The 13474-nt window shown below is 55.2% G+C and overlaps 4 protein-coding genes across 4 annotated transcripts; 3 read left to right on the top strand and 1 right to left on the bottom strand.

The window, feature by feature from the left end:
• The first annotated feature begins 68 nt into the window (after positions 1-68).
• On the top strand, positions 69-3169 carry COCSADRAFT_105516 (uncharacterized protein). The gene is made up of 8 exons (XM_007696440.1): positions 69-652; positions 731-846; positions 895-913; positions 962-996; positions 1172-1265; positions 1909-2117; positions 2519-2659; positions 2850-3169. Exons 1-8 carry the CDS (start codon positions 121-123, stop codon positions 2958-2960), a joined length of 1257 nt encoding a protein of 418 aa, XP_007694630.1. The 5' UTR covers positions 69-120; the 3' UTR covers positions 2961-3169.
• Positions 3170-8680: 5511 nt separating this feature from the next.
• Positions 8681-10053, top strand: COCSADRAFT_21477 (uncharacterized protein; the record flags this gene model as incomplete). Its single annotated transcript, XM_007695871.1, has 3 exons — positions 8681-8779; positions 8906-9154; positions 9211-10053. The coding sequence occupies 3 exons, from the start codon at positions 8681-8683 to the stop codon at positions 10051-10053; spliced, it is 1191 nt and encodes a 396-aa protein (XP_007694061.1).
• A 917-nt stretch (positions 10054-10970) lies between these two features.
• On the bottom strand, positions 10971-11376 carry COCSADRAFT_207849 (uncharacterized protein). The gene has a single exon (XM_007696439.1). The coding sequence runs from the start codon at positions 11361-11363 to the stop codon at positions 11028-11030; it is 336 nt and encodes a 111-aa protein (XP_007694629.1). The 5' UTR covers positions 11364-11376; the 3' UTR covers positions 10971-11027.
• Positions 11377-11661: 285 nt separating this feature from the next.
• COCSADRAFT_207844 (uncharacterized protein) lies at positions 11662-12106 on the top strand. Its single transcript, XM_007696438.1, has one exon. The coding sequence runs from the start codon at positions 11768-11770 to the stop codon at positions 12023-12025; it is 258 nt and encodes an 85-aa protein (XP_007694628.1). The 5' UTR covers positions 11662-11767; the 3' UTR covers positions 12026-12106.
• The last annotated feature ends 1368 nt before the right edge of the window (positions 12107-13474 follow it).

Below are 13474 nucleotides of genomic sequence, written 5' to 3'. Positions count from 1 at the left end.
TTTTCGCGTTCGTGTGCGTCATCGATGGCCAGTGCGCGCTCCGACCTACAAACAAACCAAGTCACTTACAACTACTGTAGTAGCTCTACCACACTTCTGTTGATCCTTGGAAACGGTAAAATGCCACGTAAATCGACCAAAGAAGCCAAATCCACCGCGCCCAGGAGCTCTTCCAAGCGTCCTGCACAGGAAACTCCGCAGAGACAGTCAAAGAGGGCAAGGGCGACTGCAAGGAAATCCTACGTTGATCCAGGCACCGACACAGATGATGCAGACGAGAAATCAGCAAGAAAAGTATCTTCTAGTGCAGACGAACAAGATGGCGCGGCCTCCGACTATGAGCATCATGACAACAAAGAATCATCTGTCGGGTCCGAGGCTGACGTGACTGACAGCGACGAAGATGATGAGAGCAAGGACCATCAACTACGAGGGCGCGCTGCCAAGAGCCTTCCTATTCACAAGAAAATTTCCGATGAGCAAGAGTTGTGGAAACCAGGAGCTAAACTTGAGCCGGGAACACGGGTAGTCATCAAGAAGCCGAAAGCTCGAGATGCAGGTGATACGCCATACTTGGACCACACGATTCATCCAAACACTATACTCTTTTTGAAAGAATTGGCAGCCAATAACGATCGAAGTTGGCTAAAGCGTGAGTATATCTTTCTCGTCTTTTCTCGTTCAAAGCATCTTGGGAATCATGTGCAAAGGTCGACTAACAATTATGTAGTACATGACCCTGACTTTAGAGTGGCATTTCAGGACTTTACAACGTTTGCAGAAAAGGTATCAGAAAAGATCATTGAAGCAGACGAGACAATTCCGGAGTTGCCAGTCAAGGACGTGGTAAGTATCCACCCAAATCCATTTTAGTCTGTCTGTTAACGTGCATAGATCTACCGGATCTACAGAGGTGAGATGTGTGCGCAAAGATATCATACGAAGATACTGACGTAACAAGATATTCGCTTCTCCAAAGACCCAACACCCTACAAGGTAAGCCAGTATCAGTTCACCGTTAGTGGAGAAAAGGCTTTGGCGAACATTTATGTTGTCAGAGGATTCGATCTACTAGCTCAACTATCGGGAAATATGGCAATCCATACTTTAGTGGAAGACATCAACTCTGTATCTTCGACCAGTATATTGGGACGTGCACTGACAGTTGCAGACCTACTTCTCCGCGGCATGGTCAAGAACTGGACGCAAGGGACCCTATGCGCATTACTACATACAGGTGCAGCCAAAAGGTGGAAGTTTTGTAGGTATGTTCACATTCCTTAGCTCCTTGCTCTGGGGATGGCGTGTAGCTGCGCGTTGTTGTGGATCCTGTTTCCGCACACTACTTGACCTCGTGGTTACCATCGTCTTCCATCGGCCTAAGTATGCATGTTCTCTGCATGTGTTGCCAATGGTCATACGCATGTGATCATCACAGGCTGAATTTCTGTGTGTTGTATTTTGGCCCTACCGAGTTTTGCGACCAATATCATGCACTGTATTGTCACGGCTGCGCGACTATTGTCAGGAACGGGCAAGATGATTCTGCTGCCGCTGTGCTGAATGTACCAATCCTGGTCAGCAGTAACAATGCTATTGTATCTGCAGTGCGAGGGGGCATTGCACTGTACCATTGGGTAGCGCTACCAGTTGCACGAGTGGAACATGGCAATGAATGTGCTCCAGCAGTCGCTACCCTCTTGGAGACTGATGATGTAACATGTCAGATAGCCTCGAGGTTCGGCTGCGGGCCGCATGATGACGCTGGTATCGCGCGCGGGTTCGGTGCGCTTCGGTGCGAAGTTGTGCTTGGACGCTCGTCGTTCCCAATTGCAATGTGGTAGCGTCATGGATCCCTACATGGTGTTCTTGGTTTCAAAATATGCAGTCATGTGCTAACTTTGTAAGGTGGTGGCTATTGGCAACCAGACGCAGCAGCTCTTGCTAAACTTCGTCACGACATCGATCGCAAACCGCACAAGATCAAATCTGTCCTTAGAAACCGCAACTTCAGAGAAACCTTTCTGGGGGGAGTGCAGGACGACGATAAAAAGGCGGTCAAGGCCTTTGCAAGCTTGTCCATGAACCAGTCAAACGCCTTGAAGCGTAATCCCAAGGTAAGTGATATGTATTTTACCTTTTGTTCCAAAACTGGCAACAATCTCCAGAGGGGCATCAAAGTCAGCGTTGCGTCTGACACATCTGGCATGGTTGTGATTGGCCCATGGTCCGGGCGGCCGATCCGGGCTTAAGGTTAGCAACAGCCATGATAGGATTACTCGTGTACCCGCTGCAAACCGGGAGGATTAAGCTTTGGGAGGGTGTATCTGGAGCTTCTGCGTTACAACGCTGTGCCGTAGGGCAACTAGAGTTTCAGGCCGCCCCGCATCCAATAAGCCGAGCGCAGCGGTTAGGACGACAGCTCAGCTAGTCGACAGTTTTTCTCAATGCTCAGCAACGAAACGGACAGGATGCATTTGGGACTATGCCTGATAGGGTTTGCTGACAGGTGGGCCAGGGATACGATCATGATCACAAAGACATTGATCTTTTGCGGCTCCGCAACTTCACGATTGGTCGTACGGTGGCAGACGAAGTAATTGTCGGCACGAGCGGGTTGGAGCGAGTAGCTGAGCTCGTAATGGCAATGGTGCCATTTGTAAGTTTGCAGTTTCGTTTGTCCAAGATGGAGGGTATGGGTGTTTGATTGGACAGGGCAGGGCAGAAGCGGCAGCAGCTTGTTAGGAAGAGCCCTGTAGGAGGCAAGCGACGGTGCAGTCACCCGCACAGCGCAAGACGCATTCTTTGACGAGGCATTGGGCGTGGATGGCGGCTAACGAGAGGTGCAGATTACGTATCTCAACAGCGTTGTCATGCCGGACGAGGAGGACACGTCGGGGTCAAGCAGCGAAGACGAGGATGATGCAGACGATGGTGCAGATGAGGAGGCGGAGGCATAGGCAGGTGCAGGTGCAGGTGCAGACGCAGATGAAGGCAATGGGTCGCCCAACCACAGACAGGATGTAATGGAGAGGATGACGAAGCTTGACAAGAGCAATTTCAGCAACGCATGTTCATGGCGCGGTGTCTGGGGCCGAAGTCATGCGGGTCGAGGGATTGGGCGTCGGGGGCAGGCAGTCGACAGTGGTGGTGGGCCACAAGCGCGAAGCCCGCCAATAGACGCCTGTGTAACCCTGCGGCAGTGGCGCTGACTGGCTGGCTCAAGCGAAGGCCATGCAGCGAGCCAAGTCATCGTGCGTTAGCCGGCGAGCCCGTTCTCGCTCGCGCCTGGCGTTGCGGGAGACCGCATGACACTAACGGTCATGTGACGCGCTAGTGTAGCGTTCGGGTCTGCTGCACGTTCAGATCCTAGCCCACGCAAATCGTACCGAACAGGCAAGGCTTCTCCGTTCCCCCCGGTCCCAGTCCTTGATTCTGCCCTCTGCCCTCTGGCGCGGGCCTGCCGCCCTCTCCTAGCGCCTCCTGTCGGCGCGCAACCAAGTCCAAGTCCAAGCAACCGAGCAGGGTAGGGGCTGCGGGGGCGAGGGAGGGGGGAGGGGGCAGGACAACACAGCACCGCGCAGCACAGCACAGCACAGCACATTCTGCGAGCGAGCGAGCGAGCTGCCACCTCCCTCCCTCCCTCCCTCTCGATGCGATTCGACTCGACTCGAGGCATGGCCATGACCGCATCCATGCCGCCGCCGCCGCCGCTGCTCCTCCCAGCCCGTCGATGACATTGCCACCCTCGCTCGACCTGCTGGGGTATGTGTGCACCCACTGCTCTGCCCGCTCGCCCCATCACCTGCCCTCTCCGCACGCTCCTAACTGCTGTGACATGCTGTACACGTTGCGTTAGGCTGATACGGCCACGGCCCGGGGCGCACTCATTGTCCGTCTGGGATGCATGGGTGCTGCTCTAACGCGTCGGATCAAGGCCAGCTGCATGGCATGGCATGGCATGACGATGGCTTCACCAGCTCATCGAGACTGCGCAAAGTTGGCAGCCGGTTAGCTACTGGCACTGGCATTGATTCCGTCAGCGCCATGCAGTGCAGCTCCTCGACAGCATCACCCTCTTCGGCCGCCGGCGATACTGCCCAAGACTTACGCCATCAGCCCCAACACGAACACGTGTGAGTCAAATGCCCAGCTGCGACTCGTCTGTTGTCATGGACTATTGCTCCCCCCTTTGGCGGCTCCTGTGCAATTTTTTTCTCGAGGTCTTCGTCGCACTTTGTTAAAAAGCGGTGTGCTCGTGGGGCATCGCCAGGTAATATCCAACCCTTTTATCCAACACACCGATGGGTCGCCATAATTCTTTCTTCCGCGAATTAGCACCACTCGGGCTGATCAATGGTCCCGCCACGGCTTGTGGCCGCTTACCCACCCCTTCCGTCGCTCTAAATGACATCTGCCGGCGTTCGTCACACGATTGGTTTTTTTTCCAGAAGCCAAAACATGTCGATGCTCAAACCATGTCCACACGAGCGGTACGGCTTGTCGTTGTTCAGACGTCGTTTGGAGTTGGGGGCATCATACGATGGTAACGAACTCCCCAATAAACCAGGCAGCTAAGCGCAGAGGACATACTGCTTACCCGCCAGGGCGTATTCCCTCGCACCGTGCTACTGCAAGGACGGAAGTTATGCGTCCCAGCTTATACATGGACAAATTATAGAATTGCGGCGAGCCAAAAGTTGCCATCAGGATGCAGAAGGATGCTTGTGCATTGATGCATGGACACGGTTCGACGAACGGCGCCTCTGACAGGACTTGTTGCCGCATTTATAGACAATGTTTGTTTGCAGCGTCGATGCGCGTCCTGTCAAAGTTGGTTGATACGTGCCCCTTCCCTGCCTGCAACCTGTCAGACGGCGGAGGCGTCGCACAGGACGCCATTCGTCTCGGAGGCTTGATGATGTCTTCCCGCCTGATATAACCACATTTGGATTTACGCGCAGCTCGCGGCACACGAGACGCGGCACAAGCGACACGGGTCTTCTTTACTGCTTACGAACCACTCATGCTTGCAGCACTCTGCAGGCCTTGCATCTTTTGGGGTCAAGTTGTGTGACACAAACTTCGTTAATCTAAACGTCAACGGGACATATGCGGGAATTCCACACCTCGTCCCGGCCCGCTGATACACACTTGGGACCAAGCGAGTGACTCCGGCATGCTGTATCCACGCGCTGTTCCGCACTCTCGATTCACCGCTGTCAAAAAGGATCCATACTTGGGGTAATGCGCGTCGCGCCGCAGCCTTAATGTGCGTTGTGCGGACTGCTGCTTGTGCTTGTTTGGGGTGAATCGACCGAAGGGCGAGTGAAGATCCATTATGGCTGTTCTTACCCCACAAATGCACCGTTCGGTTGGTGTAACCGTCATCCACCAGCGGCAATTGACGGCATTTTTATTTTTTGCCCACCACACACTTATACATCCACACTTGTACATATACACGTTCGCATTCGCACTCGCGCTCACGCTCTCGCTCCCCCAAAAGGCTGCCAACACGGAGGTGATGACCGCCGTGGCAATAGCACACGTTCATGGTCCGTTCTTTGTCTCTGAGTACCCTGGGACCGCTGGCTGCATCTGCGCTCATTAAACATGGGCTCGTGACTGACTCGGATGTCGAAATGCGGTGTGGCAGTCAATCAAAGCACAACAATAATCAAATACGCTTTGCCGCGACCGGTGAGTGTCTGCTCGCAGCAACGTCGCAAAGTGCAAAGGCTCGAGCGAGGTATGTATGTCATCACGTCTTGTGACGCAGACCAGGGGGTGTTTTGCTGTTGTTTTTGGCTGCGCATGGTGCACATTGGAGATTTGCCCCTCCCAGCAAATGCAAGGCACGCACACGCACACACATAAACACACAAATATATATACAGCCATTTGAAAGCGTGAATTTTTGCTGACTGGGAAATTTAATATTAATTTCGGGTGGATGATTGGCTGATGGAATTGATTGCAACCTGGCTGCGGAAGGCGTGGATTGAAGCTCCGCGGGCCGTCCGCCCCAATCTGGAGAGAGGGAATGAAGAAAAGGTAGGCGGTGCGCCCCAAGGATAGCTGCAAACTACGGCGGGCTGACGATTCTTCGCTGGAGCGTTGCGTCGTCACCCATTATGCAGCCAGTCGAAAACAGGCCGGTAAGGTGCCGAGGCTGAATACGCTCTGGGCGTTTCGCCATTCTCCTGCCTCGTGGTGGCTACATCCGCGCAAGTCCGAGAGAGCCTCGTCACCAGCGGGAGTTCCGGCAGAGGGAGAGAAAATCCTGGAAAGGCTCTTTGTCTGTGTGTGTATTGCAGAAAAAATGGCAGGCGTCGAATCAGAAGGGCTATCAGGCGTTTGGCCATGGGTGCGGGTCTGCAAGCCGTACGCCGGCGCAAGGGACGAACGATGGGCCAAATTGTGGAGGCCGGATGAAGAGGCGTGATTCGAGGACAAAAGCGAGGTGCGTCGGATGCCGCCCGTCTTACACGAAGCAATGGCAGCTGAGAAAGCGGCCATGTCGGGCATGCCTTCAGGCGCAAGGCTGGCCAGAGCCTGCACTATTATGCAGTAGGCTGGGCAGAGACGAAAACTCTACCGGCAATGGTGGAGCTTGCAGCGGTCATTTGCTGGTGCTGGAGTCGCTGGAGCAAGTTGGAGCTGGTGCTGGCTGGAGCGAACGGTTCTCCCGGCGCAAGACATATCGGCCCTCCCGCGTGCTACACTGCCCCGCGAGCGAGCGAGCGAGCGAGTGCCTGAGGTCGCCGAGTCGCACCGGTGGGCGCGCGCCCTTGACTAGCCATAGCAAGGAAGTCACGTCACAACGCTGCAAACAGCACAAGGCCGTTGCCGCAGTGTTCCACACCAACTGTCACGACAGGGATGCTGCCGTCCTTGACGAGCAAAACGACCGACGCGCCCGGATTGATCAGCCCTATCAGATATTGCAGCAGATGAAGGGCAACAGGCCGCCTCGTGGCCTATGAAGCAGAAGCTCACGCACATGCCTGCCGAGGGGGGGCTGAGGCATCAACGATGCGAGATGACTGTAGTTGTCGTCACTATCTGGATGGCAGTGTTTGGTCGTGGACGAGTCCAAAAAGCATGCGTGGCGGGCGGGCAGCATGGCAGCATAGCCGCCGCCGCTCAGCAAGGCCAGCAAAGCACGGTGCGACCATGACGAGCTGCTCGTACCGTGGTTCGTAAGCTGTCGCATGTCCCGAGCTATGTCCTTCGCGAAGGACGCGACACAAGGAAGGACGCAGAGACGGCCCGTCGACGACTCAAGAGCCCCGAGGTGCTCCCACTAAGTACTGGCACTACTATGCCACTCTGCGTGCATGCGTGCGCGACGCCCCTCTGGCTGCGACGACGGCTGGGAGGCGGCCGCGCGGTGCAGACTCGACAGACAAAGCACGCTGGCACGGCGAGGCGGCCGCGGGCGGTGGTGACATGGACGCTGATTGCAGCGGCCTGTATATAATTAAAGGCTCGTAGATCACAGCGCGACGGGAGTCCCCGAGCTCTTGGCGAGTCATACATCTCAAGCAAGCTGCCGGCCCGCAGCATCATCATGCACACGGGCCCGGGCTCCTAGGTCATACGCCAACCAGCAAGGGGCCTGACTCTGGGCGCGAGGGGGCAGGCCAGCCAGGCCACGCCCGCCGTGGATGGCATGGCGGGCTGATGGATTGGCGGATGCAGATATGTCGTTGCTGTGGGACGCCCGCTTGGGGGGGGGGGTGAAGGGAGGCGTGATGCAATGCTACAGCCGCGACCACGGCCACGGCCACCAGCCCATCCATCCGCCGGCGCCGCTCCAGGACCTTCTGTTGCCTTCGCCCGTCTGCGTCTGCTGCTGCAGGCGGGTGGTGTGGCTGCACGTCCAATGCAAGTGAGGATGCCGCATGGCCTTTAGCGCGTTTGGCGGACCGTCGCCGTCGTCGCTGCATGGGGCGGGCAGGGATAAAATCGCCATCCTAGTAGAAGCGGCGAGAAGGTTGAGTTCTCGGGCACGCGGTGGGTAGTGTAATAGCGGCCGCTCCAACCTGAATCTCCTTTTTCGCTTCCACGCTCTTGGGTCCCGTCTCCTCCACGCGCTTCGAGAAGCCTTTCACCTCCACAGCCTTTCCTCAACCTAAGACAGCCCCCTTCGCAAGCTGACGCACCCCCGACCCCAAGACACGCCCAACCAGCCCAGTTGCCCACCGCCCTTGTCCTGTGTGTGCACACACCCCCTCGCCCCATTCCTCCGATCCGCCCACCTCGGCTTGGCTCTGCAACAAGTGCCCAATTTGCTCTGCCTTCTCTTCTCACCTGCAGCAACAGCCGACCTTGCGGCCCGCTTGCCAGTATTTTGTGACACCTCACCCGCCCCAGAGGATCTCCCGCACCACCAGACCAAAACCAACGTCCCTCCCACTTACGTCGACGTCGAGGCTGGCCCATCTGTGTGTTGCACTGGTCAAGAGCGGCGTGTGATTGACAGGCACCACGTTGTGCCCGCCATCGAATTAGACGGCCCGCACACACACACACACACACACACACACTCTCTCTCTCTCTCACCGCACACATACGCTCTCTCCCTCGCCCTCTCTCCCTCTGCCTCTCTTATTCACATTCACCCACCCCACCCACAATCTCGCCTACCGCTACCGCCACTCGTCCGCGAGCAATGTTCCCTCACCAGGGTGGCCAAGGCCAGCTTCCCACCCACTGGCAGCCGCCTACATCGCAGCAGCCTGCGAATGGCTCTTATGCGCCCCCTCCCCATGTAAGTCGCTCTCGTGCTCGCTCGTCCTCTCTTGCCTGTTACGCGAGCCTTGCAAATCAGCACTGGTAGTGCCCACGTCATCTCGTCTTCTGGGTGACAGCTTGCTGACACTTGACGTCAATCCAGATGAGCACCACGCTCCCTCCTCCACCGCCCCAAGAGCCACGACCCGACATGGCTCAACATCCTCAGTACCAGCACCCGCACCCGCAGCCCTATCGTCTACCAGGTCCCAATGAGTGGACGCGTGCTCCTCCTCCACCAGATCCATATCGCCAGCAGCCTCCACCACCGCAATACGTCCAGCAGCACCACCAGCCGCCAGCTCCTCGCCAGCGCACTGCCATTGCCTGCCGGTACTGCAGACGTCGCAAGGTACTTGATCGCCCAACGCAATGCATCGAGATAATATAGCTTACCCTTCCCCATAGATTCGATGCTCGGGCTTCGAGGCGACAGAGGACGGTCGCTGCTCCAACTGCATGAGGTTCAACCAAGACTGCATCTTCACACCCGTTTCCGCACAGACTCAGGCTTTTGTTCCTGCCCACACCGTCTGGCGAGGTGTTGGCCAGCCTCCACCCATGTATGGTGCCTATGGCCAGCCTCTTCCTCCTGCTAGCCATGGTGAGCCCTATGGCCAGCCGGCGCGTCCGCAGCAGTATCTGCCCAGCCCAACTGCAGGTCCGTACCAAGCTCATTCTGAATATGGTCCGCCAGGTGCTTCACCAGATGAGGCAAGCCGTGACGCCATGGCTGGCAGGAAGAGGCTTCACCCAGAGCCTCACACTCCAACCTTGCCTCCGCCACATCCTGGCTCAGCGTCACAGGCTCCTCATCGAGGCACGGGACCAGAGTATGCCTACCCAGAGCCACCATCTCTAACATCGGCTGCCCCAACAGCAAACCCACCAACCGCATATTCTTCTGGTCCTCCACCCGCTCAACCCTACTACGCCGCACAACCGCCGCGCCAGGGCTCCCCGCAGAGCGCTTATCGCTATGAGCCAAGTCGCAATTCGTCCTCGCCACACTCGCAAGCACCCACGACGCCCGGTGCTCCGCCCACACCCTACTACGGCGCTCCTCCTCAAACGAACGGTGTTCTACAGCCTCCGCCGCCCCGCAGCGATGGCCGCACGCCACCACCGCCCACATCGCAAGCTTCGGCAAGGCCGAGTATGCGTATTAACGACCTAGTAACCGACAATGGCCCGGCTCGCAGCTCGACCGACTCGTCCATGCTCAACATGCTCAATCGCCGACCCATGTAAATCTTTTGTCTCGTACCAGAGGGAATGCTCTGAAGCTGGTCTTTCGAGAGCGCTACACACAAACTGGATCAAGCAAAGGGAAAATACAGCAAAAAAATTCGATTGACTGCGGCACCCGACCTTTATCTGTTTCCTCGTGGTACAACCTTTCTTCCTGTCCTGTCGGCATCTGCTATCGCAAGGAGTTCTGGCTGGTAACAGCATGCTTTCTGGGCGGAATTCTGCTTTTAAACGGCGATAAAGAGCATCGAGACTTTTCTATTTAATACTGAAAGATCTACCTCACTGTCATTTCCGGGGTTGTTTTGTTTTTTCTTCTTCCTGTTTTCCTATCATCTCGAGTGCGGAGGTTGCTAATCTGACGATGTACGCGCTCATTCTGGTCCCCGGAGTGGGTGTGTCATCTTTTTAACGTCTGGCGGCAAGCGCTTGATTCCGGCTGTTCTGTTGAACATAAGCTACTAAACTGGGTGGTATTCTGTCTTTTCCTGCAAGCTTTTAGAACTGGAGGGTTGCATCATGTCACGGAGGCTTGGTTGATAGCCGCATCATCTCAAGGCCTGGGTCGAACCAGCTCTTTACATGCTTCACTGCATTGGCTGGGGTAGTGGTAGTTTGTGCTTTTCTGTACATCTTTGTTACGGTTCATGTTATCCATTTAGGTGCGGTTGCTATATTCCCCTTCTTCTAACTGTCTCTACCGCATTCTAAACTTCTCTTTATTCTGTCTGGGATCTTTCTCACTGGTGGGCGGCTATCTGAATTTTTACTCGTAAAGACACGTCCAAAGGCAAATGGGTCATCAGCAGCAACGTTATGTAGTACTTGTTTTTCTTGTTTCGTTTTCTTGTTACGTTTTGGACTAGCTATCTAAATTGAAGACGTTTGATGGTGTAATGCTTATTGGGTTTTGGTTGTTTTGGTCAACAGTGAAGAGCATGTCTTCCCTTGTGTGTCAGCTTACACTAACATTGCTACTGCCATGTATGCAACCACCACCACCACCACCACCATGCTGAGTCACATTCATTGGGGGCAAGAGAACGTGGTGTGCATTGGGTTGCACACAAACATAAGCATGAGCAACGTAGGGTCGATCCGAGTACGAGGACGGATACACACGTGTAATGCCTTCCTTTTCCGTGTATACCGCTTCCCACCCCCCCACAGAAGAGAAAAGTAACCACCTGCCACGGACAGCTTGGACCACACACTTCCCACTTCTTCTTCTCATTCTTATTCCGGCACCCGGTTCTCGATCGATCCAAGTACCAGGAAAACTGGACATGTCTTGCAGCTCGACTGTCCATCGTACCAGGCCTCTCTGCTCATTACACGCATGACTGGCACAACTGACACCCGATGGTCGCACCAGCCTGTGCGTCGGCAGCCGCCACGCGCATCACGCCAAACAAACGCTATCGACCAGAAAAGTCCTCAGACCGCGGTTCCGTATCGGGATCTATCGGCAACGATAACTGCTCGATCAAGCCATTTGACATCGGTACGGCACGGAGCGCCCAGCCGGCCGACTGTGAGCGATGCTGCTCGAGTTACATCGAGATTCACATCATTGGTCTTGGTTCGGCGCCGTACTTGTTGCATGGTACAGAGATATGGACTTAATGCATTGTACGGTAGCAGTGCCGCCGTCGCTATCTAGTCTGGAGGGGATGATTGCTTCTGACTACTGGAAGGCACGGGAAGAGGCGCTATGGCGCTTGGAGCAGAGGGCTGTCAGATGCAGGGAAGACAAAGGACCTTCTTGGTCCTGAGCTTTAGTGTACCGACATCTTGTGGCGTTGGTGTGTCTGTGTCTGTGTCGGGCGGCCAGATGATGATCCGGCCATGTCAGGTCAACGCTTGGTGGCGCTATCACTATCTTTCTACCACTATCCACAGCCGAGGCCAGCCAAAGCAAGTGTGGAAAGGTTATGTTTTGTCTTCCCGTCGGCTGCCGGCGTGCACATGATCAGCCCACGAAGCGAACCAGCCGTGTAGTACATGTATGTGCTATTACAGCTGTCGAATTGGGTGAGTTTCTAACCTTACTAGTTGGACGGGGCTCGCTTTTGTAGCGTACAGTAACCTTTGCCCAACACATTCTAAGTGGATTAACGGAACGGAGCGAGAAGCAAAGTTTGAGCCGCGATGCTGCTAGGACAAGTTGGCAACCGTCATAGGGCGTCCAACATCCACCTAAGTACTTGGCCGAGCACAAGATGCAGGGCAATTCTCCACTGAACCAAGAACGAATACGACTTCACTACATGGATGTCGCACTCGCAAACAACACTTGTTCGCTCTGCAGCTATAGCTGTTTGTCAAGTCGGAAAAGACCAATTCGGAAACTGACATCAGGTGAAAGGAGCAAACGCCGAGGCACACGACTAGGCTCATTGCCCTGACAATCCTTTCCTCCGAAAGTGAAACAAAACTTATAAGGAGCTATTATCAAGGCCAGGTTCAAGGTTCTTCCCGTCTGACTTGATCTTGGTTGCTGGGCTCCGTTGGGTTTATTGATTCCGTGAGACGAGCAAGAAGGATTGGCAAGGGTACGTAGACGGACCTGTCACGATTCGCTTTCAGCCTGTTCTTCGTTTCAGGCACGAACCGCAACGGCCCAGCATCCTTTCCCATCCCCCTTCCCTCCCGCAGCACGCGCACACACGGGGCCGCATCACTTAAGCCTACACGTGAAATGTCTCGAACCTGGTATCAGACCCGTGTATTCCGAGGCCCCCTCCCCCCCGCATACTTATCATACAGATAATCCTTCCTCGGAACTACCCATTGGGGACAATGACATGGGGCGTTCCCGCCGCAAGCAAAAAAGCAATGAAAAACGACGTTTAGGGCAAGGGCTTGTCACGGGACGGTGCGGGACACAAGGAATGGGAAGCACGTTTCGAGCATGGAGCCGTCGGTCTCCGCCATGTGTTGTGTCGTGCAAACTGAGTCAGAAAAAGAGACTATTATGGGCTAGAGACCCTGTCCTTGCTCTCTCCAATCTCACGCCTCAGCTTAGCCCATCACTAGTGTACCGCTCTTTTTCCTTTCCGATCTTTTTTCCCTATTCTCTTTTTCAGCTTTGGTTCGGAGCGTGCAGGTCCGAAGTACACTGTGCGCTGTCCTGGCCAGTACTTAGATCAGGTAGTGCCTTGGTCATTTGCTCGAGCAAAAAAAATCTTACTGATGGATTCCTGGCTGTGTGAGAGAGGAGGGTGAGATACAGGATGGATTGTCGGAGGAGCGGAGCGAGAGACGGCGACTTCCAGCACACCTTCCAAGAGGAACTGACCCATGTTACGTACTTCCATACTATTCCTGTTGCTTTCATCACACCCATGACAGTAACGTCAACCGCGCCACGGTGGTATTTGCGGCGAAAGGAGCCAAGGCACGCACGCATATCGCGTAG

The sequence above is a fragment of the Bipolaris sorokiniana genome, assembly GCF_000338995.1.
Source record: "Bipolaris sorokiniana ND90Pr unplaced genomic scaffold COCSAscaffold_1, whole genome shotgun sequence".
Lineage (NCBI taxonomy): Eukaryota > Fungi > Ascomycota > Dothideomycetes > Pleosporales > Pleosporaceae > Bipolaris > Bipolaris sorokiniana.
Note: the sequence above shows the minus strand (reverse complement) of the source record. Positions and strands in the feature narration are given on the sequence as shown.

What these genes read in the sequence shown, in the direction of transcription:
- COCSADRAFT_105516 (XM_007696440.1), top strand. Translation starts at nt 121, where the DNA reads ATGCCACGTAAATCGACCAAAGAAGCCAAATCCACCGCGCCCAGGAGC. An exon ending in AAAAGGTGGAAGTTTTGTAG is followed by an intron (nt 1,266 to 1,908) that starts GTATGTTCACAT and finishes TAACTTTGTAAG; the next exon opens with GTGGTGGCTATTGGCAACCA. An exon ending in CCTTGAAGCGTAATCCCAAG is followed by an intron (nt 2,118 to 2,518) that starts GTAAGTGATATG and finishes CAGGTGGGCCAG; the next exon opens with GGATACGATCATGATCACAA.
- COCSADRAFT_207849 (XM_007696439.1), bottom strand. Translation starts at nt 11,363, where the DNA reads ATGGACAGTCGAGCTGCAAGACATGTCCAGTTTTCCTGGTACTTGGAT.
- COCSADRAFT_207844 (XM_007696438.1), top strand. Translation starts at nt 11,768, where the DNA reads ATGGCGCTTGGAGCAGAGGGCTGTCAGATGCAGGGAAGACAAAGGACC.